We start from the raw sequence: 26,235 nt of genomic DNA on the forward strand, positions 1-26,235 counted from the left end.
CTCGTACGCTATTTCGCAAGGCTGCCGGTACTACGCATGCTCTAATCGCGGCTCTTGCTCGTTCGTACTCTACATACATATTTTGGACGGTGATCGTTACATCGCGGGGGTTAGACTTTCGGCGAGCGAATGAAGAAATAAAGAGAGAACGAAGGGACCGTAAAGTGGTGATCGAGGAAAAAAAAGGCTGAAGGTACATCGTATACATCTCTATTTGATATACATATATATATATATGTGGGCACTTTGAGTTGTAGGCGGTAGGCGGGATGAGGTAAGAGACAAGGGGTTGGCGAGCCGAGTGTAAGACAGGTACCAAGGAAAAGAACGGACGAGAGAATGAGAGAGAGAGAGAGAGAGAAAGAGCGAGAAAGAGCGAGGAAGGGAGATAGAGAGAGAGAGAGAGAGAGAGAGAGAAAGAGGGGAAGGAGAAAGAAAGGGAGAGAACGCGAAAATAGAAGAAAGGAAGGAGAAGGCAGGCGAACGAAAAAGAGGGACAGTCGTAGCGAGTTTCGATACGGTTGTACGGCGGGGAGGGGTTCTGAGGTGTCAGAGCCAGAGAAAGGAAGATGGTTGGAAGGTGAAAGGAGAGGGAAAGATCGGTGGATCGTCTCGCGTGTATTGATTGGTCTTTTGTGAAAGCTACATCCCTGTGTAGCTGCGAGGCGAACCATCGCGAGTCGCTTGTCGTTGGATTTGGAGGGTGTACCGTGCAGGGTGTTCTCCAGCCAGTTGTACGTTGTGTATCGTACACCATACGCCATGTTTCGTACGAATCGATCGTAATTTTCGTTTTCTCGATTCTGTTCGGTGACGTTGACAAAAAACAGATAGGAATTGCTCGGACTTGCTCGAAGAAAGGTCGAGGGTGAAACGAACGAGGAGAAAAAGAGAATATCTAAGGTTAGAACGCGAGGACAGCGTAGAAATGACGTAAGCAATGTCGAGCGATCCCTAGCGGTAAAAGGGCTCTGTATCGGCATCGATCGCGGAGTGACCCATATCTGGCGGTGACGGGAGTTCCTACCCCTGCTATCGCGTCTCGGTTTACACCGAGGACTATTCTCTGTCTCCCCACTCTCCTTCTCCCTCTCTCTCTCTCTTTCTCTGTCTCTCTTTCTCTTTGACAACCCCCGTCTGCACATCTGCCCGGCTTTCGCCCCTTCGAACCTCTTCGGCCCCCTTCGGCCCTCTTCGGACCCCTCGAGCCCCACCAACTACCCTCTCGCACCGTTCCCTCCCGCCACCGCGCCCCTGGCCGATCGCCTCGTCGCCTCCCCCCCGGCGCCCCGCCGACCCGTCGTCCCAGCGTCACCGTCACCGTCACCGTCACCGGTAGTTTCCCTCTTTCTCTCGTTTTCCCCGGTCAGGATCCCCTTCCAGGTTCCACACCCCCGCCGGTGTTCAGATCGGTGTCTACCCCCACCGGCGTGCCACTGGTTTCCCCTTTCTCCGGCGAACGAGGGAATATTCCTCCTCCTCCCCCGTTCCCAGCAGCCCTGCCGCCTGCCTTCCACGGTCGAGCAGATCTTGGGGTTTGTACGGGATGATAGCCGAGTGAGAAAGCTCGCGAGTCCCGTGAACGTTTGCTCGTCAGCAGCAGCAGCAGCAGCAGCAGCAGTCCTGGCCTGCCACAATCGCTTCGATTCGGTCATCGTAAGTGTCCGCGCGTTCCGTCAGAAACGATATCGAGCCACCGATCACGAGCGATCGCATCAACGAAACTCCCGAACCGAGTATCGTACTAGACCGAATGCTAAAGAGGACGAGCCGGAAGGAAAGAGGTTTGTTGGTCCAGAGTCGGAAACAAAAAAAAAAGACCAAAAAGGATGGAGGGGCGGTAGAGAATAAGAGAGAACGTACTTCGTACGGCCACGTACGCTTTTCCGCGTTTTCGCCGAACGGAGGCCGAGCGAATCGTTACGACCGAATCGTACACTCGTCCGAAGTGCCTTGTCGGAGTGCGTGGAGAAAAAAAAGTGTCGGATCGACCCGCAATTCGCTCTGCTCGGGATTCGTCGGATCTCGTGTATCGAGAACGAAATCGGTACTCGCGTTCCCCGAAAACTAGCCGAAAATAGTGTGCATCCACGTTCTAACCGTCGTTGTGATTATTCGCGAGTGACATCGGTAGTATCGATGTCGAGACGGACGGAATTTAACGAACGGAACATGACACACGACCGATTTAACACGGCGTCGAAATTTAACGACGAATACAACGACGAGAAATATATATATATACTGAGACGGTGACAACGGCAAGCAAAACGGCTGCTCTCTTTCTCGCTGAAAAAAAAAAGAAATCCAATTCGGATACACGTATACACGGATTAACGGTGTGCATACATCGAGATGCTCGAGAGACGAAACGCGTAATGCGTAACGAAAACCGACTCGCCAAAATGGGACGTCGTCACATTTACGAGAACAGAATGGAAGCATGACGATCGTGACGATGACAGAGAGGCAGCCAGCATTGATTGTTATCGGCACGGTCGTAACCGGAACGGAGCGAGACAAGAGGTGCCGGTGCTGGTGCCGTCGTCACTGGTACACGCGACAGCGTCGAACACTGCGACTACGATCACGACACCACGACCACGACCACGGTATACCGTGTATGACAGGATAGACTAATGATAGACGAGAGACGTTAGACGAGGGACGATTGACGAGATGACGATTGATGAAAGACGAGGGACGAGAGATGGGAGACGGGAGACGAGAGATGAGAGACCGGATACGACAGAGGATAGACGATGAACGATGAACAATGAATGTTGATCGATGAACAATGAATGTTGATCGATGAACGATGAAGGATGTTCGATGAACGATGAATGGTGAACGATGAACGGTGAAGGATAAAAGATGTTTGATGGTCGATGAACGATGAAGGATAAAGGATGTTTGATGGTCGGTGAACGATGAACGATGAATGATGAAGGATGAACGATGAACAAGAGACGGTGGGGATGGTGGACAGTGTACGGTGGACGATGGATGGTGGATGGTGTACGACGGACGGTGGACGATGGACGGTGGACGATGAACGGTGGACGATGGACGGTGGACGATGGACAGTGGACGATGAACGGTGGACGATGGACGGTTGGAAGGTGGACGGTGGACGGTGAACGATAGATGGTAGATGGCAGATATACGTAGTGGATACACTACGTATCCTTGTGCGGTGATGTTCCGTGCGCGTATCGTGCGCACCGGTCTACATATACACTACGTAGCATTGGTAGTGAGATCAATAAGCAGTGCCGTGCCTCCACTCGACCCGTACCCGCGACCACCGACGGGAACTCATTCTGAAAATCTCCTTCCTTTTTCGACCACCGAACACGTTCCACGGCTCGCGTTACAGAGTTGCCACCCTCCCTCAACCCCTTCGTTCCGCTCTTTCTTTCTCTCCGTCAGCTCACCTCCTCGCCCTGGCCCCCCTCTCATCGCTCCACTCGACTTATCCGTTCTTTTATCGTGTCCTTCTGCCGGAGAAAATGTCCAGCAGCACCGGAAGCTGTTACTTTCGTTCGTTCCTAAATTTTTCATTCGAGCCCCGTGCATCTCGGGGACGAATGACAGGCGTGTAAAGAGCACACTCGAACTCGCGCAACGGTGCACGTATTTTCGTTCGGCGTTCAACCCTCTCTTTGATCGCGCAATCTTGCCGGTTCCGATGCGGCTTGCGCTCGACGGAAATCTCGCTGGCGATGCGTTGACTCAGTCTCGTTTTTTCCTCCTAAATTTCTCTGCCGGATTTCGAATTTTGATGTTCAATTACGTGACCGTCGCGATCGCTAACCATCGTAATCGTGATCATCGTAATCATCGATTCAGAGATTTCCGCCGGCACTGACACATTGGCACCGTGCGAACGCGTGCAGTCGTTCTTTCTCGTGAACGGGGTACTCTGTTGACGAATCAATTTTAAGGGATGTAGAGTCGCGGATCGGACGCCCTTCGCGAGGACCAACAGATCTCTGGATCGCCGGATCGTCGGCACGTTAGACCTCTAACCGATGAAATTCGGTCTGCCGGACGTGGGAGGAGGGCGGGAGGAGAAGAGAAATATATGTGGAATATGCTCTATTTTTTCTTCCTTTGCTCGAAGCGTAGAATTACTGCGGGACGGTTTTTCTGCCGACGTACTCTGTATGAATTTTGATTCGGCGGGTGGACGGGCAGACGGGGTGGCCGAGCAGGTTGCTGAACGAACAGGCGGACAGGGGGTCGTGTGAAAGAGCGAAAGAGCGGAAGAGCGGACGAACGCGGGCGAAAGGGTGGCACAGGGATAATCGAACGTGCTCGAGATCCAGTTAAAGCCGAACATATCGCCGGGATTAAACGGTATCGCGACAAAAATAGCGATAATCGAGGGTCATGGTTCCGTCTTATGTTCACGACATCTATTCCGCTGAATTGCAACCCTTTCATTCTGCCTCCCCCCTCCTCGGACGTTTCAACGAAACTAAGTCCGCACGTTTCTTCTTAACGGTGTCGAACGGAAATCCTTGGTTTCGACTATTTTAAATCGGTATTCGAAATTCAACCGAACTCCGTTCCATTCGACCGGTGTCGAACTAACGAAACGAAACGAAACGAAAATCTAATACCGACTATTACTCTTCGTAGCATGCGAATTACAGAAATCCCGAGCAATTCACCATTCTCTGTCGTATCCAAGAACCTGTTGCCCTGACGGCGGTGATACCATTTCGACGCCACCGTTCCGTTTGTTAACGACTGACAAACGGTTCCCATAATCGATTCCGAAATTTGCGTTACACGATTTCAATCAGAGTCGGCACTGTGCTCGAATAGATTCCATTCGGTCGAAAAGATACGTAACATAAATCGATCGCGCGCACGGACGCAACGAGTGTTCGTGAAATATTTTTGCATGCTCGATGGACGGTGACGACGGGGTGACGGGCAAGACGGGGAAGACGGGGAAGACAGGAAAGACGGGAAAGACGGGATTGACGAGAAAGACCGGCAAGACGGGGAGAGGACGAACAGATGATGCGGGGGCCTCGTAGACGCATAGACGCGTAGACACGTAGGCGGCTGTTTTCGGTAGACGCGACGTATCCGGCCGCTGTGGGTTTAGGATACCGTTAGGGTATCGCGGTTGTACGATGAGAGAAAAAAAAGAGTTCCTTTTCGCACTTAGAGAATCGCACGCCTAAACGTGGGATCGCCGTGTGCAGCCTGGCAGGCCGCCGCAAAAGCCGCCAATTAATTAAGATAGCTCCTAGATACACGGTAGATCGATAGGGACTGGCCGTGATAAAGACGGGCGAGGGTTTCAGACTTCAGGGATGTTGCAGTGCTGTGGTGTTGGAGGTGGCGCTTCCACGGCACCTCAGGCTCCGCAGCTGCAGGATACCGGATCTGCTGTCGGGATTACCACCTCCACGAAAACCACCATCATGCAGGACGCGGTTCTCGAATCTATCCTCGAGGTGAGTTCTGCTGTGTTCCATCGGGGCAAGGACCGTTCCGTTCGTTCTCTAAACGAGCAAGCACGACCGTCGTCGTACGACAGACGAAACGACGAGAGATCGCCTTGGATCGGTGCCTGGCATCGACGCGTCCCCGTATCTGGAACAACACGAAATTGTAGTAGCATCCGCGAACAGTTCGTTGAACCGGTGGTCAGCTATTACGTACAAAGTACATGTGCACGTAATATAAACGTACGTTGCAACGATCTTACCGGCGTCATCCCTCTCGGTTTCCACGGATCGCGGAAATCGTGTAACGCGAAACGCGAAACGCTATCTCTCGTCCGTGCGGCGCGGTCGTTTCCTCGGCCTCCGAGTGTTCTCCGAGGCCGAATTTCACGACGTGTACTCGATTTCCAAAGCACGATCGATCGTGTTTTTTTTCTTCAGCAAATGCGTGAGACCGAAGCTCGAAAAGCGGATTTGGAGCGGCAACGCGTGGATGCGCAGAATCAATTACGCGAAAAGATAGCGGGCCGCTATCAGGGCCCGGAATCGGTCGAAGCGCTCCAATCGAAGATACGAGAGCTCGAGAAGAAGAAAGAGTTACAGATCGTCAGGCACGAAGAATTGTCGTTGGAGCTGACGAGCCTAAGACGCGCCCGAAGCAGAGGTCCGGTGGTAGGTCACTCGGTGATGCCGACTTCTTGGCCACCGGCTGGTTCTGAAATCGACAGAATAATAGCAAATAGAGAACACGATACTAGGTGTGTTCCCTGACATGGTACTCTATTAATCTTTCGCTCGAGAAGCGCGTTACAATGCTTTGCTGTCGCCTGAAAATTGAAAAATTGCGAAATTTTAAATTGAGAAATTGAATAATTGAAAAATTTTAAATTGAATAATTGAAAAATTGAAAAATTGAATTAAAAAATTGTAAAATTGATAAATTGATAAATTGAAAAATAGATAAACTGTAAGATTGAAAAGTCGAGAAATAGAAAAATTGTAAAATTGCGAAACCGTAAAATCGTAAGAGTATAAAAGTGTAGCAGTACAAACGATCGATGTTTCACAGCGGTCCTTTTCCGCTCGTTTCACGATGCGCCCGCTGCCGCAGCTACCCTATCGCGGTCTCGTATCTGTTCGAATCGACCGGAATTAATTCTATCGAATTTTCGCGAATGTAGCAGAATGTTGCACGAGTTGGAACATAGCCGAGGAACCATTACCACGCAGCAGCCAACGACCACGCAGGGCATATTGAGGTCCAGCTCGGAGAATCTTCCGAATCTCGGCCAGCATCAACAACACCCGCCGCATCCGCACGCCCTGAGCTTAGGAATGCCGACGCAAATGGCTCATGTAGGTGACGAAATCGCGGCTGATCCGTTACGGAATCGCGGATCGACCCGATTTAAGCTTCTACCTTGTATTGAAATCTCTACTGTTCCGTGTCTTTCATCGTTCCGCTTTGAAACAGTACGCTGGTTCGCCGATGCCATTGACGCCGATGATGCCGGGTTGTCCGCCGTTGACGCCGAACGGTCCGCCGTATCACTACAGCGAGCCGATCCCGCCGGCGCCCTCGCTCTCCACCAGCCAATCGCAGCCCGTTTTCCAACAAAAGATGCAATCGTATCAGCAACAGCAACCGACCCACGCCGATCTGCCGAGCTCCCATTCGCAAAGTGCTTTGCCGTCGCAGCAGAAGCAGCAACAAGCGCACACACACTTTACGAGCAATCAGTATCAAGAGAGTTACCCGCATACGCAAACCTACCACCAGCAGCCGCTTCAACAGCAACAACAGCAGCAACCACCCCAACACCCAGCCTCTACAACGTACCTGACGTCGTCGAGCCAAAGCGTGATGCCTCATTACACGCAACCTACCCAGACCGCTCAAACCTATCAACTGAACGGAAGCCAGCAGGTGCGCAATTACTTGCCGTTTTCTCCCCGATTTTCCCTCCCTCCCCCCGGTCACCTATTATATTCCCTATTATAGTTTTTATCCGGTCAATTGTATGTACAGGCAACAACGTATCCAAGCTTATCGATAACGTCTCATCCGAACGGGACGTACAGCACCGGGGCGAGTACGTACAGCGGGCCGATTCCGCATCACAACTACACGATACCGCAGACGAGCATGCCGCAGACCACGTTGTCGTCCCTGCCACCCTACTCGACAAGCTCCTATCACACGACCCTCGGCCCGCTCACTAGCGTACCTCAAACCGTTCTTCCGTTTTCGAGCGTGCAGAGCAGCTTTGCCAATAGCGGGTCGACTTACTCCACTGTCGGGACACTCGGGACCAACGTTTTCAGCGCGTCTGGCGTCGGTACAGGTAACTTGGGAGAACGCGTACGCCCCTGGCGAAAAGTATTCGACCACCCTTTCAAACGCTGTGCAACTTTTTTCGAGTTGGACTGAGTGACTTCGACTCTTCTCAAACGGCAAAGGGACTTGTTTACCGTGCAAATTTCTTTTTTTTATTTTGATATTGTTTGGAGTGAGAAAACAAAGTAAAAACGCTTGTTTTTTTATTTATTTTTGTCTGAACCTGGGACGAAGATTAAAAAAGGAAGTTATACAGGTACTGAAAATTTCATCGAAATCGGTTGACGCAGTCAAGCCACTGCAGCTAAAAGATGTAAAAATGATCTCTTTTTTTTATTAAAATCCATAAAATACTGCGTTGTAGCTGACAACAACGTCCATTGATTTTGATGAAATTTTCAGTATGCATATAAGTTACGAAACGCATTTATATAAATTTTCGTCACAGGTTTCCAGATAAAAACGTTAAAAAACCTGAGATTTTATTATTGTTTGTCATTCCGAGCAATAGCAAAATTTAAAAAAAGAACTATGGTCTAATAGACCGGTCCCTCTATCGACTAAAAAGAAAATACAAGTCGTTTGTGTCCAGTTTTAAAAAACTTATCGCGTATTAAAGGGTGGTCGAAGCAGTCGAGGGTAGTTTTTACCAGGGGTGCATGTGCATATCCGAGAGACACGAGTACAATGACCGTCCGTTTCAGGCACCAGTTCGACAGGCTTGTTGCAAACGATAAGCGACCCGTTGCAAGCGATGCAGCAACTCTCTGCCCAGTCCCAGGCGAACCAGCTTCAACAGCAGGCCATCATTCAACAGATCCAGCAAAGTTTACGCGCCAGCTCGCCGACGACCGGAACCACGAGTCACCATTACCTTGTGTCGAGGCAGATGCCGAAGATACCGAGCAGCATACTCGCGAACCCCCTGGATCGACTGACCAACGACAATATCGTTTCCGAGGGCCAAGTGGACATGCTGGACATACCCGGCAAGGGCAAATGTTACGTCTACATAGCTCGTTTCACATACGAGCCGTTCCAACATTCGCCGAACGAGAACCCGGAGGCGGAGCTGCCCGTCCAAGGCGGCGATTACCTTCTGGTTTGGGGGCAGCCGGACGAGGACGGTTTCCTGGACGCGGAGTCTCTCGACGGTAGACGCGGCCTGGTCCCCGCTAATTTCGTACAAAAATTAGTCGGCGACGACCTGTTGGAGTTCCATCAGGCCGTGTTGGGCCTCAGGGACGTCGACGATTCTGTTTCCACCAATATTCCCCAAGTGAGCAATGTGAGCAATCTTTTGCGTCCGTACACAATCTGTCCGCTTTTACGCGCGGCCGAGAAACACGTGTGTATCATCTGTGTGTATCGTCTGTGCCGGCGCGAATACGAGATCGCGGTACGTCGCGTGGTCGTCGCTGGTCGTCGTTTTCTGACTCCGCGTTTCGTTGTTCCAGTGCTTTCTGCAGGACATCGATTTGGAGTTGGCGGCGCTCGAGGAAGGGAACCGGAATCGGCAGGCCGAACTGTCCGCGTACGCCGAGCTGGACAACATCGCCGAGGAGGACGAGCAGGAGCCACCAGGTTGGTACGCTTTCATTCCGCGCTCGATGAGCTTAGGGGCGCCGAACGCCAACCGCCGAGCGCCGATACGCCGATCTCGTTCATCGGCGAGCATGGTCACACGCATCTAAACGCTAAAGAATTTTAGCGCGTCGCGCGCATATTCGTAAGTTTATCCGATTCTATTCCATGGTCGAAAGTCGAATAGTTGAAAGCAAGTACCATTATACATGCTACGACCGATGAACTCTCAGCATGCTCGCGCAACTGAAACATAACGCATCGTGCGGCGAGTATTGGAGTCGTTTTGGCCGGCTTAGCGAATTAGATGGCGAAACACTCTTAGCTACAGCTAGGCTTGTATTGTCTTTTTTTCCTGAAGAAGTCTACCTGTTTTCGGACCTAGTTCCGGCGCCGCAGCATCTCACTCTCGAGCGGCAACTGAACAAGAGCGTCCTGATCGGCTGGACACCGCCGGATAACACACATCAGCTAGAATCGTATCACGTCTACGTGGACGGGGTGTTGAAGGTTACCGTGAAAGCTACCGAAAGGACCAGAGCGCTGGTCGAGGGAGTCGACTCCACCAGGGTACGTAAACGATTTTCGTTCCGCGGTGCTGCCACCTTTTGTTTACCCGCCGAATCGAAATCCGATACGTCGGATCGTGTTCCCGCTTTGTTTATCGTATCACCGTAGTACAGCGGCCAACGAAAGTGTTCGTACACCTTCTAAAAGGTAATAACTTTTTTAAAGCACGACTGAATGATTTGAATTCTTTTTTAGATGATGGAGAGACTAGTATGCTAGATGATTGAAGTGTCTTCTTTTTTTCTTAATTTTACTATTACTTGGGATGACGTAAAAGAAGTAAGAAACTCTCGCTTTCTAACCTTGTCATCCGAGCCTATAACGGACATTTAAAAATCGGTTGACACAGAGTCGATCTGCAGGCATCGAAAGATTTGAAACACTGCAGATTTCTTTCAGTTTTTGGTCAAAATCGTGATAAAACTGCGACTTTTGTTATCTTTATTTGTTGTAACTTGTAAGAACGTCAATTGATTTCGATAAAACTTTCAGAATGTATGCATAATATGAGATCTACGAGAGGCATTATTTATATTTCCATTATAGGCTCGGATAAAGAGGTTAGAAAACGAGAGTTTTTTATTTCTCTTTGCCATTCCAAGTATGGAAATTTTAATAGCAAAATTTAACACTGAACCTATCGCGGTCAAAGTGACCGCTTTCTTATTTTGCAATTCTGCAAAGTTCCGAGACTCTTCCGTGGAAAATGCTTGAATAAATTCGGTCTTCTCACTTTTGTGAAGCAGTACATGCCAGTTAGTATTACTGCTTGGTAGGTTTAGTGTTAAACAAAGCATTTTGGTCATCGTCCAGGAGACTAGTCCCGCAGTCATCTAAGAAGAAATTCAAGTAACTTGGTCCAGTTTTAAGAAAGTTATTGCGTTTTAAAAGGTGTGCGAACGCTATTTTTTGGGCCACTGTATATACAATTTAGGACGCGAAGCGATCCGATTTGAACGAAACCACGCACGATACGATACAGCCGCACAGGATAAGCGTACGTTCGGTGACGCATTCGAGGAGAACGTCGCGCGACGCCGCGTGCACGATGGTGATCGGGAAGGACGTCGCGCTGGGCCCGACCGCGGTCAAGGCGTCGAACGTGACCGCCACCAGCGCCGTGATATCCTGGCTGCCGAGCAACAGCAATCACCAGCACGTGGTCTGCGTGAACAACGTCGAGGTCCGAACCGTGAAGCCCGGCGTTTACAGACACACGATCACCGGTTTGGCGCCCTCCACCATCTACAGAGTGACCGTCAAAGCGAAGAATCTCAGAGCAACCCACTTCGAGGACCAAAACACCCAGACGGCCAACAATTTAGCGTGCCATGTCCACTTTAAAACGTTACCAAAGGGACTGCCAGATCCTCCGGTCGATATCCAGGTTCGATCTCTAAATCGGTTCTATATTTGTAACGATCGTTGAACGCGTCCGACTCGGACTCGAGATTGCAAATTTCAAGAACTCGTTCTTCCTCTTCGCGACTGTCCCGCAGGTGGAGGCTGGACCGCAGGACGGCACTTTGCTAGTGACCTGGCAGCCTGTTGCCCTAAACGGTTCGGCCGTCACCGGTTACGCGGTGTACGCCGATGGCAAGAAGGTGACCGACGTGGACAGCCCCACCGGTGACCACGCTCTGGTCGACATTCACAAACTGATGGGTCTGAACCCGAAACATATCACGGTCCGAACGAAAAGCAGGGAAAGCCAGTCGGGGGACAGCTGCGCTACCGCGATCCCCTGCAGCGTGCTTCGCAGCGGCACCGCGGTAGGCCCCGCGGCACACCTGCAGCAGCACATGCAAGACCAAGGTCAGCCGCAGCCGTCCGGCGCGGGACAGCCGGACGATCCTAACAGGCTTCGCATGACCAGCGTCGCTCAAAGGTACTCGACGGCGCCGGTGCAGTCCCACGCCAGGAGGCACGGCGTTCCGAGGGTCGACGTCCATGGCCAAGTGATCATCGAGACCGACGAGAATCTGTCCGACAAAGAAATTTATCCTGGCCAGAGCATGTCCCATATGGGTAAGGCAATTTTATCTATCTCATTCTCTCATTCTCTCTCTCTCTCTCTCTCTCTCTCTCTCTCTCTCTCTTTCTGTTTCTATCTTTACTTCCTTTCTGTTCTATCTCTTTCAGTCTCCCTTTCTCTCTCTCTCTCTCTCTCTCTCTCTCTCTCGCTATCTGCTTGCTACCTTCATCTCGACTTTTCCACTCGATCCGAAGTACTTTTGCCGTTTGACGACGAAACTTTGCACGCGTTGCAAATGTCGCGTAGCAGTTCCAGAAATCACCAAAGACTCGGCGAGCGAGGCAAATTACAGCGAAGAAGATGATCCGTTGCGGCGAGTACGGGGCATGCCAATGCATCACGCCGCTCATTCTCGATACGGTCCGCAAATGGGGCAACAGGGACTGGCCGGAACCCACAGAACCGGCAGAATGGGTTCCGGTAGTCACGGCGGACCGGGTGGTACCAGACCACAAGATCCGTATTACGATCAATCGGGTAAGCGCCGCGTTGTTACCACGATCTTTACAGTTGAAGCACCGGCCGCGCTCCGCGATCCGCGCTCCGCGCCAGCAAACGAGCAAAGCAAAAAAACCATTCCCCGCCGCTTCACGCTCCTTCTCCTTCACGGAGAAAACGGAACCGTGTATCTATGTATGATCCGGTGTCGCGTGCTTGTTTGTCCGATACAGCGAACCAACGTGGCAGAAACGTCGTCTGCCGGGGTGGACGTGGAACGCAAGCCCAAGGTGGAGCCGGTCATCCGTCGAGCAGCGGTCAACAGATCAACAAGAGGATCCGGTGGTTCGTCGCGTTGTTCGATTACAATCCGAAGATCATGTCTCCCAATCCGGATGCTTGCGAGGACGAGCTATCATTCTCCAACGGCGACACGATCAAGGTTCATCTTTGTTCAAACTTGATTTTAGCCTGCTTATAATATTTAGTTTTAGGCTGGTATTACGAGCGTTCCGCGTTCCTCGAATTACGATCGGGAACGGACGAATGCCCCCGCTTCGTGCCAGTCTCATTCGTATCCATGGATCGGTCGATTTGGATTTGGATATTGGTTGGTTCGGTGCAGGTCTACGGCGAGAAAGACGCGGACGGCTTTTATTGGGGCGAGTGTCGCGGCAGGCAAGGTTACATCCCTTGCAACATGGTGCAAGAGATCGACGACTCGAGCCAACCGGGTCACGGTCAAAGCGGGAGGAGAAGCAGATGGGGAGACATTTACGCCAGTATGCCCGTCAAGAAGATGATCGCTCTCTACGACTACGACCCGCACGAGTTGTCCCCGAACGTCGACGCGGTAAGGCGACTAGTCCCGCGTCCACGCGTCCCGCGGCCTCTGTGTCTGTTTGCACTCGCTCTCTTTTTTTCTCGTGTACCCGCAGCAAGTGGAGTTGACGTTTCGGGCCGGAAACGAGATTTACGTTTACGGCGATTTGGACGACGACGGTTTCTATATGGGCGAATTGAACGGCGTACGCGGTCTAGTTCCGAGCAACTTCCTCAGCGAAGCGGCCGACCAATCGGCGCAGGGTCAACTTCCGCCGGGGAGCAGGAGACCGCCCGGTCAAAGCCAGGGACTCGGGGCGAGAGGGCCGCCTCCCCCGCCGCGGCAACCCCCGTTACCCGGACACCGACGAAGCGAAGGTAAACCCGGCCCCGAAACACCTTGTCTCTCTTGCTCTCATAGCAAACACGGTGCCTCGCCGCTCACCGCTCATCGCTCGCCGCTCACGACTCACGGCTCACGGCTCACGGCTCACGAGTACATAGTCACGAGTAACACTTTAAGCCGCGAAAACCGGCGCGGCGACCGCTCTGACCGATCGTTCGTCGGAACGAACCAACGAACGAACGAACGAACGAACGAGCTCTCCCGCTATGAAACCAAACGAAACCGAACGATAACCCGGACAAAATCGGATGGAAACGAAATGAAATGGAACGAGACGAAACCGGATTTAAGACGTACAGCGGACGAACCAACGTGTCGCAGAGATCGTACGCGAAAACACGCGTTCCAGAATCATTTCGGAATGACGAGACCGTCTGGCTCGAGGAATCGACGTCGACGTCGATGTCGACGCCCGACGTCGATATCGATGTCGACGCTGATGCGGACGTCGGATGTCGATAAGCATGTCGAATCGGATGCGTATAAGTAGACGGCGAACAACACAAAGACACGAAATCTCGGACGTGCCGGACAACGACACAGAATGTGGCAGAAAGATGGCGCGAGCGTGTGTTACGATCGGGCGATCTGCGTCGGAGTCAGGAAGAGTCAGAGCCAGGAGCATTTTCTGACGACCTTACGGTAGATGCCGTATTAACGGCCGATTTCATGACTAAGTCTCATGGCAACGCGATGATCGTCTCGAGTAAGTCACCCGGTGCTAAGCTTTCTCCCTCCCCCCCTTAGGGTGTTTATTTATCTCTTTGTGCAACCGGTTGTTGACCATGATCAATTTCAAGGAACTCGAGAAAGAGTTTCGTTATCGCCACGATACAAAAGACTCTCGAGTAACAAGCTCGATAAACAAGATTATACGAAATACCTATCGATCTCACGTATCCGCGCGCGCACGGGATACGTTGTCAAACGTAATTTTGTACTTGCAGCTTTCCTTTCACTTTTTTTTTCTATTTTTTTTTCTATTTTGATTTCCTTTCCTTATTTCGATTCGAGATATCTCGTGTATTATTGTCGTATGCGAAACGATACTTCTCTCTACCTCTATCTGTCTATCTAAACTATATCTTATCTTTCTATTTGCCTATCACTCTCTCTCTATCTCTCCCAATCTTTCTCTCTCTCTCTCGCTCTCTCTCTCTCTTTCTTTCTCTATTTCTCGACATATTATAGTATACATACTATAAGAACGTATATAGTATATATACTACAATACATGTGTATAAAATAAAACACTAAGCCGCTTTCAGTGTCTCTACTAAGTATATATATATACATACCTGCATACATGCATACATACATACATACAATACGTACGTACGTACATATACATACGTGTATGTACATACATGTATATTATACCGTATCTTTTCTTTCCGAGCACACATTTTTCTCTGGCTCTATTAATTTTCTACGTGCATATATATCTCTCTGTCTACCACACGTATACAATACATATTGTCGCACGTACACGTACGTGTATACGCGTACACGTGTGCACGTGTACACGTGCATGGGTATACACACGTACGCGTCACGTTTACGCTATATATGTATACACGTAGAAAAAAAAAACCATATACATATATAGCGTGTACTCTATATAACGATATAATCTGTTTCTGTGTGCCTGAACTGGTCGATGGTCGTCGTGTCACATGATTGTCGTTCGTGTCGTGTTGTCAAGCTGGCCATTGAAATGTTAGAAGATTTAACGAAACGATTCGTTGGAGTCGTCGTCCGTCTCGACGACGCTCCAGCTAATTATTTCGCATGTTTTTGTTGTGTCTCGATGCGTAAACTCTCGGGAACCAACGACGGAATCTGTATACACGACGGGTCGTGATAGGTCGTGACGGGTCGTGTGACGGGTTGTGACGGGTCGTGACGGATCGTTAACGTGTCCATAGGCTGTTTGTCGAGTAAACTCGAACGCCCGCGATGATATCGTTCCCCCCGTCTACTCGATACAGAAACGAAAAACGCTCTTTCACCGTTCTCGCGTCCGCTAAATCTAAACGGAAACGGAAAAGGGAAAACGATATGGAAAGAACAAAAAAAAAAAAGAAAAAAATGTAAACGTAAAAGCTTGCCGAATTCGTTGAAGGGACGTCGGCGTCGGCGTCGCGCGCGTTGGCGTCGCGCGTCGGCGTCAAGCATACACGAATCGACCGCGTTACATGAATGTTTATTCGAAAGAAAAAGTAAATGCGCCATGAATGACAACACGGTTCTGTTCTCTTCTCTGTTGCTAGATGCCTGCATTGTGCCTGTGTCTGTCCCTGTCTGTCACTTAGACTCTAGACAACAACAACAACAACCATCACTAATGAACAACCAACAACATCAACTCCAACATCAACAAAACAATCCACCGCATCTAGCGTACCAACAAGCGAATCACCACAGCTACACGACTGTAACCACGTCCAACCAACATGGGCCCACTCCCATGGGTGCCCATCAGCAAGGTCCCGTACCACTTCACCTTCAACAGCAGGTGAGTTCACTGCTCTATCCGAAAACTTTTCACCGGTGCTTTTCTACGTGCTACGAATCCTTGCGCTGCAATCTCTTCTTTACGATCTAATATCTCGACTATGTTACTTTTCTTCTCTACTAACTTTCTCTCTCTCTCTCTCTGTCTCTCTCTCTCTATCTCTCTATCACTCACTCACTCTATATATATTAGGGGGACCGAAAAGTTATGTCGTTTGTTTACATTAACCCCTTAATGCACAGTTTTTTTGAAAAAGGCCGGCCAAAAAGAATCAATTTTTTTAAATGTAAGAAAACACAATTTAGAACGTTGTCTTGGCAAGAAAATTACAAGAATACAAAAATAATCAACATTTTCATTGCAATTTTGGATTTTGATAACATTGCAGAAAATAGTCGAATATTGTAATGTTACACGCACACATCGACTTTTTTTATCTTCCTTTTCGAATTCTCATTTCAGAATAAACATTATTATCAGTAAAAATATTTATTTATACTTTCAAAACAAATAATAACAATGCTAGTATTTATAATATTTATTATTATATTTATATATATATATATATTATTATTTATATTTTATTTTACATTATATTTTAGTAAAATATATATTGAAAAATGAGCGAATCAGAATCTGAATATGAATACGCTGTCGGAAAGCGGCTCACAAGGAAGAGATAAGTCGTAAGTGATAAGTATAGAAAAAGGATATATTTTATACTTGAATAAGTAAGTGTTATAGCTTACAATCTCATGTAAAAGATAAATATCAATAAAACGATTGTTTTTTTTTTGCTTTCACATTGCTATTTTCAATTCTCGATTGCATTCGAGTGTGAAAAATTATAGCAACATAAAGTACAACGCCGCTCGAATTACCTCGAGTGTGCACAGTCTGGCCAGTTTAGCGTGCTCGAGTTAACTCGAGCGTGCACGTTAAGGGGTTAAATTCAAACAGATAAATGTGCGCAGAAACGACATTACTTTCCGGTCCCCCTAATATTTCTATCTCTTGCGCTCTCTCTCTCTCTCTCTCTCTCTCTCTCTCACTCACTTTTTTCCTCCTCCATCTCCTTGTTCCTCCCCACGCAACCAATTCTAAATGTATCTTCGAATTACAGCTATTTTTGTTCCTTTCATCATGACAATCGTCGTGTGTTCGACGAGTTTCATTTCTCTTTTCTTACGTTCGTCGCGCGTAATCGGAATACACAAGTAAAACGAAACTTCTCAGAATCGATCGTAAATTCTACGCGTGTGGATGGTGGTCCCCGTACACGCACGGTTGGAATTTCTATGTATTGGGTTGTCCGGAAAGTTCGTGCCGATTTTCGGTAGGTATCGTGAGAGACCTAACCGAATATATCACAATTATTGAAAACAAATGACATGTGTACATATTCTAAAAGAGATAACTTCAGCCATATTTGGAAAAAAGCTTGGTTACGATTCGTTAATTTTTATCAGTTTTTGTACGCCTTAGAATATGGCGGCAAATAAAGTGCATTATAGGCATTTAATGCTTTTCTTTTTCCGAAAGGGCAAAAGTGCCACACAAGCGGCAAATAAGATATGCGCCGTTTATGGCGAGGATGCTGTAGCCGAAAGAACTGTGCGGAAGTGGTTTGCTCGGTTTAAAGCTGGAAATTTCGACCTTGAAGATCAAGAACGCCCAGGTATAGGCCGTCCACCACAGACGAAGATATGATTAGAACAGAAATCGAGAATAACCCACGCTCAACATTACGTTAATTAGCAGGAATGCTAAATAAATCAAAATCAACCATCCACGATCATGCTGTGAAGCTCGGCTCCAATATTTAAATGAGCTGCGTTTTAATTTTCCTAAAAAATCGGCACGAACTTTCCGGACAACCCAATAGAAAAGAGACCGTCAGCGTCTCTGCGGAAGTCGGCTGTCTTTAAACTAAATTATCGCCGATAATCAAATTATCGCTATTACTCGATACCCGTTCTTTGTAACAGGCTTACGCGTTTCGGCTAAAGAAAAACTCAGCGATTCCGTGGCACACAGACTTGTTTACGTAATTCCAAATCAGCCTCGTTACCGGTGCTTTCGATGACGCGACACGCGCGTGCACACGCACGAGATAAAGTCAAAGCTTTTCCCGTAGGTACATAATTTGCAGTTCGACGTTTTCGATGTCTCGTATGTCGTAGAATCGTAGATTTTTCGATACAAAAAAAGAAAAAAGAAAAAATCATAAGAAATCGTAAAATCACACGACGGACGATTGTTCCGCGGCAAGTGAGAGAAATCGTCGGCCGAATGAATTCTTCACCGCTTTCTTTGATTTTTTACACCATGCGAAATGTACACGTTTCTCGTTTTCGTGCCTCGAAGCTGGCGACTTCGACGGTCACGGTATCGTGCGCATCATTGAACGATAGAGACACACGTAGGTTCCATGTCGATCGAATGAACGGACGTTGATCGAAACGTCTCGATAAATAACGTTCGACGTGGTTAACAACGATTCCATACATGTATCATGTATCTAATGCATGGCAGTCCACGTCCGAAGATCGTAGACATAGTAGTAGACAAGCAGGAGTATGTACCTAGTAAAACAAGCGAAAAATCACGAGGCCGAACATCACGGTAGTCTGTATCTGTACCGGACGATTGTTACGGCTATAGTTTATACAACTATAGCGACACGGCCATAGTTTAAACAGCGATCGTGGCGACGATCTGTAACCGTTCCATTGTAGACGCGGACGCAGGCAACGGCTGTGCCCGTCGAAGTTTTAGCTTTCTTCATTTTTATCGTTCGAAATTAAAGAAATTGGATAAATAGATGTCAGAAGGAGGGATAGAGACGAAGAAATGTACAGGAGAGGATGTAAGTTTGGACCGAAATAACGGAAATTTCGCCACGAAAGACACGGAGAAGAAGGAGTCGATCGAGGAGAAGCAGCCGTGATCAGACACTGTCGGACTTGTCAGGCTATCGGACTGTCGGACTATCGACGCGTAGATTCGATCGGTTAACGGTTAAGGAGAATGATCTTTGTTTTGTAGGGGAAGGGGAGGGCAGGCGTGATCAATCGTGGTAGCAACGCACCCGGAGGAATGCAGGGCCCTGGGCAGCACATGCAACAGCAACCGGACTATCAACAGCAGCAGAGCCAGCCGTACCAGCAGCAGCAACAACAGCCGAACCAACAGAATCAAAGCTATCAGCAGCAGCAACTCCAACAGCAACTACAGCAGCAGCTCCAGCATCAGCATCAGCATCCGCAAGGTCAGGGCTACCAGCAGCAGGCCGCGGGATTCGGCCAGCAAGGACAGCAGTTCCAGCAACCGCAGTCGCAGCAGCAGCAGCAGCAACAACAACAGCAACAACAACCGCAGCAGCAGCAACAGCAACCGATTCAGAATTCGACGATGCAGAGCGGTCAGAGCACGAGCAAACCGATGAGAGGAATACCGACCGTGTTGCCGACCGTTCAGCCCAAGGCGCAGCAGAACCCCGTACAAGGCCAACAGCCGCAACAACAGCAGCAACAGCAACAACAGCAAAGCACAGGCCCGAATCTGATGCAGAAATTCACGGAGATCACCGGAGCGAGCACTGGCGGCGATATCCTCACGAAAGGGAAGGAACTGATTTTCATGAAGTTTGGCCTCAGCAAATGAGCCATTACCCTGCTCGTGTTCGCTGACTCCGCTTCCTTTCCCATCCTCCTCCGTTTATCCTACCGCTTTCGATAGGACCCGGACGAGTCACTATTACCCGATTGCGGAGAATCGATGATTACGCCCAAAAGCGAGCGAGACGCGCAGGCAGGAACCTACGAAATGCGTCTCGTCCGATCAGGTCTTCGCGAATCACTCTCAAACGGCACGATACGATACGGCACGCCACGGTACGGTACGGTACGATACGATACCATACGATACGATACGATACGATACGACACGATACGATACGATACAGTACAATACGATACGATACGAAACGATGCGATACAATAACGGAAGATAAGCTGGAACGCGATGCGACGTGATCCGATGCGATACAAACACAAATACAAATACGGAATACAAATACAAAACACAAACACGTGCGCTGCCACTGCTGCTGCTGCTGCTGCTGCTGCTAATGGCATCGATGCTCTTGACCCTATTAACGCTACCGATCGCTTCGGTTCATCGTTTCTTCGATCGAAAAAAGTTTTATTCGTAGAAGCGAACGGAGTCGAGTTTACACCTTTCCCGAGTCGTTTCTATCTCGAATCACGAGGCCAATCTCCTTCCAGGCTGCGAGTCAACAATCTTCTGGTCTAGTATTTTTTAACGATGTGTCGTTTGCGAACATTATTCAACGAATCAAATCCGTGATCAGCGATCCGCGAGCCAGCACGGAAGGTCAAAGATCAGATCGTCGCGGCTACTATCGCAAACAGAAGATCCGGCTCGAAATCAGATCGAAATCTAGTATCGCAAACAGAAGATCCGGGGTCGAAACCAGATCGTTGCTCGCAACGCGGCCGGTACGGTACTCCGTTTTTCTTCTTCGCTAATCATTCTCTTTTCGCGCGTTCTCCATCACGTTCACGTACAATGGTGACAAAACACAGAGTTCAAGATACCGTTGAAAATGATTTTTGGTTCGCTGGCAGATGTGACGTATCTTATTCCGAGAGTGTATGTTATCATAGAATATTATCAATTGTAAATATCTGTTCAGGTATACGAGTAATCGACTAGCGGCCCGTCAATTTGTCGATTGACGTGAAACCGAACGATTCTTGATAGTTGACCGCGTTAATCGCGATTCAGCAACAGACACCGCGATCCGAGGAGCTCGGCTTGACGAACGCGCGCGCGACAACGTCGCGATCGAGCAGAATCCGGGCGGAATTCGTTTAATCGCGAACATTGATTTTCCGATATTCTCTATTCTAGAACAAATTGTAGACGCTAACCGTAACGAACGTAAAAATCGTAAACATCGTAAGAATCGTAAAGATCGTAAAAATCGTAAATATCGTGAAGATCGTAAAAATCGTAAAGGCCGTAAAAGTCGTGAAAAGATATTGTCTCTCATATTCCTACTCGTGAATCTACTCGAGACGACGCCAGGGACGATCGAGATCCGGAACTCGGAATCGAAATTCGTGATCCGACGTTTCGGATGTTTCTTCGTGGAAGCAAGAGACTCGAACAATTTCGCGACTCGGTTGAGATCGCGCAAGGCCGGACAACCGCGACATAACAGGAAAAACTTCGCGAAGAACTTTGTTAATACAAGATACCGTTCGAACATGTAGCATGTACAGCCCAGCCAGGCGCAATCTATCTAATCCGGAATGTTTATAATTTACCAATTCCCGAATCAAATTGAACCGTATTGTCGTGTTAACGTACATATATACACACACGCGTACAGGCATACACCCGATACATAGCTGTATACAACCATACATACTTACATACGCATACGCACGTGCGCGAACGAATTAGCTAATTGATGCACGTTGGACACGATGGCGACTCGCGATTTCTATGCGCGATCCATCATCATCCTCTAACGGCACGGAAGACGCCGCGTATCGTTTGTGAAACAACAGAGGGGCGGGGCGGGGCGGAGCGGGGCGGGGCGATAATAGGAACGATGCAGATGCAGATGCGGATGCAGATACAAATGCAGATACAGATACAAATACAAGTGCAAAAAAGCAAATATAGATATATACGAGTACGTACATACAATCATATACATATGTATATGTATACATGTATACGGATACAGATGCATACCTGTACATGTGTGTTTGCGTGTACAAATAGATACGTATGTATATGTACAATGTACATGTATATGTATTGTGTATTACGTGTATGTATACGTGTATACGTATTTATACGTGTATACATGTGTACATATTATATCAAACTGTCGCAAAACATTGTTACATCGCCACTTGTATTTTGTACACAAATGATCGTTGACCCTCGATGGTTCTATTAGTTTCGTCGCTACCGGCAGATGCATGTCCTGGTCGTGTGTTCCGTTATAATATGTAGATACACGTCGACGGCGAAAGGAGCTAATCGAATTTCAAACGAATCTCGCCAGCAATCGTTTCGAGTAGAACGATAGAACTCGTCGGAATCGTTACGACCAAATAACCACGTATACTCGTTCGCCTGTTGTTTGCCGCTTGATTGCTACCGGTGACGGCAGCGTGCAAACCCGCAACTTGCGGCGATATACGAGGATAAAAGTATACGAGAACCTTGGACTCCTTTCATCGGTAACAAGACAATTCGAAATTGGTATTCGCCTCGTTCCTGCAATTCCATTTGTTCCGCTCTAGCATATTCGTCCGTCACCGGTTGTAGTTTGTAACACCTGTTCGACGATTCGGGTGACTTTTTTTACGAGTTCGCTACCTCGGAAACTTCTCTAACGGTGAATCGTAAAAAAGCGATCGAGACATCCTGTCGGAGATGAAGCGAGAACGTTTTCGTGGCTCTACTCAATTCGGTGGATCTGATCCAACGAAACTGCTCGACAACACCCAAGTCGAACCGTTTTCGTTCGCTCGAGTTTTTGCTACGCGGTACGTGAAACCAGCAATTTGTTGGCACGCGGGACGACCAGTTCACGATTCATGATTCACGAAACTAGGATGTTTAGTTGCCCATCTTCGTCGTACGTTCGTTAGTCGGATTTGAATAGCGTCGTCGCCAAGCTAGCTCTCTCCGAGCATTCGTGTACCCGCGAAAAACAGACCAAATCTAGTCGCGTCGCGTAACTTCAACTCCACGAAATGTTTCGAATAGCTTGTTTCGCCTCGACGACATAGCTCCTATCTGTTTCCAAGTGAACGATCGACAATTATCACGAGCAACATCGAGGAAAATCAAATAAATTATTCTCCGTTGGCCAAATCATATATATCGTCATATAAATCATATATTTATATATATATATATATATATATATATATATATATATAATATAATATAATATAATATATTATAATATTACATAATATATATATATATATATATACATATAAATATATGTACATGGTTCCGTATTTGCATATCGCGCCAGGATGTAGAGAGAGCGTTGTTGCGAGTTTCACACTGTCGAAAGCAGTGCTATCGCGGCTCTTGTTCAGGATATTCGGACGCAGATTATTCCTAGACGCATTTCCATTTCTCTCATTGCCCCCATTTATCAGTACCTCTGGTTTCGCTGATTTTTTCGAATTTTTATGATTTTCTCGATTTTGCCCGTTGCATAAACGAGGAAATCGAACCCGAGAAACCGTTCGGCATCTATCGAACGATAAATCACGAGGACTGAATCCAAGCGACGTTGGAGATGACGTTCCGACGACGACGACGTCGTCTGCTCGTGATATCGTTAACATATCCCGCGCTGACCCCGTTGTACGATATACATACTCGCGATCCTTTAACAATGTCTTCGAGATTGTCACGATTAAAATGCAAATTCGTCGTTCGATAGAAGATTCGCAGTGTTTTTCTAGTTGGGAACCCTTCCCTCCGTATTGGAGAACGTTTTCTATCGAACGCAAACAATTTTCTCAAAGCTCTGGAAATTAGTGCATTTAGCAGCTAAACTTGCGTTTGGTTTTCGGTGCCGCTTACGATTTACTATTTACCATTTTACCATTTGCGATTTACCATTTACCATATTTACAAGATACGATTTACAATTTACGATTTACAATTTACAATTTACGATCGATTTACGATTTACAATTTACGATTTACGAGTTACAATTTACGATGTACGACTTACGATCCCCCCCCCCCTGTTGCAAACATATCTGACATGTAATTCTTTTCGTTTTCTTTCGAATGATCGACGATTTACTCTTGCGAAAGATCTCTTGTAAGATAGTCATGAAAATGGAGAAGGGAGGAAAGCGGGGGAAAGGATGAGAAAAGACAAAAAGACTGACCGCCGACGTGTACTACTAATCGATACGTATAGATAATTACAGAGACTCGTTAGAAGATCGTTTCGACACACAGAAATTGTTTGTTAAACGCTAAAAAAAGAAAGAAACTACTTGAAAGCCAGAGACGATTTGTAGCTTGGTAGAGTAAATTTTTTGTTCGAACGCCAGCGGATACGCGTCAGCTATATTTCTTAATATAACCATTCGTTAGCTTCGGTTCCTCATATTTTCGACGATGTTAGCATTCTCTTACCTTGTCTCGATCTTTAAATCTCGGCCGTGACGAGGCGCTACGGGTCGATCGACGAAAGCAACCTACAATCGCGTCAGGGAAGGTGAAGCGATTTCTCGATTCCACGATTCATTAAATCACGATTCATAATTCACGATTCATGATTCACGAGTCGCGAAAGGTTCGACCTTTCACAGGGTGAAACCGTCGCGACGCGTCGTATCGAATTACAATTTTTCGAATATATATCTACCAGCGAAAACGTGACTCGGATAAAAGAATTAAAGAGTGAATAAAGAACGCGAGCAATTTGAACCAACGAAGAACGAGCAACACGAAGGAGATATATCGATTTTCGGGCGAGGTACTCATCGGCAAGCATCGTCCGTATCCTCTTTTCGAATGAGTTTGCTCGATCTTGAAACCTTAGGGAAAGGGTAACGTGGTTTTACAGCGATTCCAAAGCGGTTTCGAAGCGGTATCAAAGTGGTTTCCAGGCGGTTTCAAAAGCCATTCAAGCGCGACGCGTTCCGTTTAGAATAGAAACGATAAGTTGTCGTTCGTTGTCGCAACGAATGAAAAGAGGAAATCCCAACAATTTTTCCGGACGTCGAACACAAAGCAAAGTCTAACACGCGAAACGCGAATCTAACAAAGCAGGGCTTGTCAAGAATTAAAAGAAATCCGACAGATGATAACACGGAAAGGAAAACACGTGGAATTCAGTATCTCGATCCGATACTTCACTTGTACATTCTCATTGTTATAAAGTTAGTCGTTGAACGGATTCCTGTAAAAATCTTTTTGATATCGTAACAATCGATGCAAGGTATACTTAGAAACGCGTCAAGTATCGGTCCGTTAAAAAATCCGTTCGAGCTATCGAGTTTCAACCAATAACCTCGATCGAACGTTGGTGCATAAGATAAGAAAAGAATGCTATCGATTGTGTGTACCGATCGTCGCAACAAAAAAAACCGCCGAGCGAGAAAACGAGAAGGCGAGCTTTCTTCGGTAAAATTATGTTTTTCGTTCTCCGAAGAAGGTGGACGACGATTAACCAAACGACAGTCGTCGTCGATATCTTGATTGTTAAATAGCGACAAGCGTTGATGTGCCGCATCAGATAAACCTTGACTTTGTCGATGCGATACGAATCGACGATGGACAAGTGCGGAGGCTGAGAACGACGAGAGCGACGAGAAAACGGACCATGACAGGTACGTCTATGGGTGCCAATGCATATGCAAAGGGTACCGAAAAACAGAGAAAGAGAAAACGGAAAAAACAAGAAAACGAAAGCGATAGAAACGAAAAACAAAGGAGCAATCGTGTGTCAAGAGCGTGTAGAGGATCTGAAGAACATGTTTGAACACTGTTGTTAGTTAGGCGCCACTTATTGTCATTCTTTCTCTTGTATCGATACCCTAAGATTGTATGAACAGAACGTAGCGCAAACAAAATGAAAAACGATTATATACACACGTACGACTTTTAATATATCGAATTCTCGCATCGATTAAGCATGCCAAGTCGCCAGCTACGTTTGTCTCGTCATTGAGTAATCTTGCGCTTTGTTTTTCTATGAATCGATGCATAACAACAATCTATTCCTTGTTAGCCCAACTGACATAACGGGAAGAAACTGCTACGAGAGAAAAAATCAAGAAAAACACAATGTTATTATAAACAATTAATTAATAAAAAACGAATCTTGTTTGTTGTTACTTTTTGGTATCCTCGTCGAGTCCTTTTTATCACACGATTGTTATAATTTTAATTAAAGCTAATACTACTGCTACCAACTATTACTACACTACTATTATTATTACTACTACTACT

General features: G+C 47.5%; 1 protein-coding gene across 20 annotated transcripts; it reads left to right on the top strand.

Annotated features, from left to right (window-relative positions):
- The first annotated feature begins 61 nt into the window (after positions 1 to 61).
- Positions 62 to 26,120, top strand: Rbp (RIMS binding protein). 20 transcript variants are annotated; one of them, XM_033485926.2, is made up of 17 exons: positions 62 to 193; positions 5,346 to 5,480; positions 5,913 to 6,229; positions 6,653 to 6,827; positions 6,946 to 7,398; positions 7,474 to 7,816; positions 8,514 to 9,097; positions 9,267 to 9,393; positions 9,755 to 9,963; positions 10,946 to 11,350; positions 11,463 to 11,991; positions 12,245 to 12,475; positions 12,670 to 12,878; positions 13,062 to 13,289; positions 13,375 to 13,636; positions 15,938 to 16,182; positions 19,231 to 26,120. In XM_033485926.2, exons 2-17 carry the CDS (start codon positions 5,448 to 5,450, stop codon positions 19,846 to 19,848), a joined length of 4,968 nt encoding a protein of 1,655 aa, XP_033341817.1. In that variant the 5' UTR covers positions 62 to 193; positions 5,346 to 5,447; the 3' UTR covers positions 19,849 to 26,120. The 20 variants fall into 20 exon arrangements, with proteins under 20 accessions (XP_033341817.1, XP_033341821.1, XP_033341814.1 ...); XM_033485930.2 differs by lacking the exon at positions 62 to 193 and adding an exon at positions 715 to 734; XM_033485923.2 differs by lacking the exon at positions 62 to 193 and adding an exon at positions 754 to 903 and having other exon boundaries at positions 5,189 to 5,480.
- The last annotated feature ends 115 nt before the right edge of the window (positions 26,121 to 26,235 follow it).

This window comes from Megalopta genalis, chromosome 3 (genome assembly GCF_051020955.1).
Source record: "Megalopta genalis isolate 19385.01 chromosome 3, iyMegGena1_principal, whole genome shotgun sequence".
Lineage (NCBI taxonomy): Eukaryota > Metazoa > Arthropoda > Insecta > Hymenoptera > Halictidae > Megalopta > Megalopta genalis.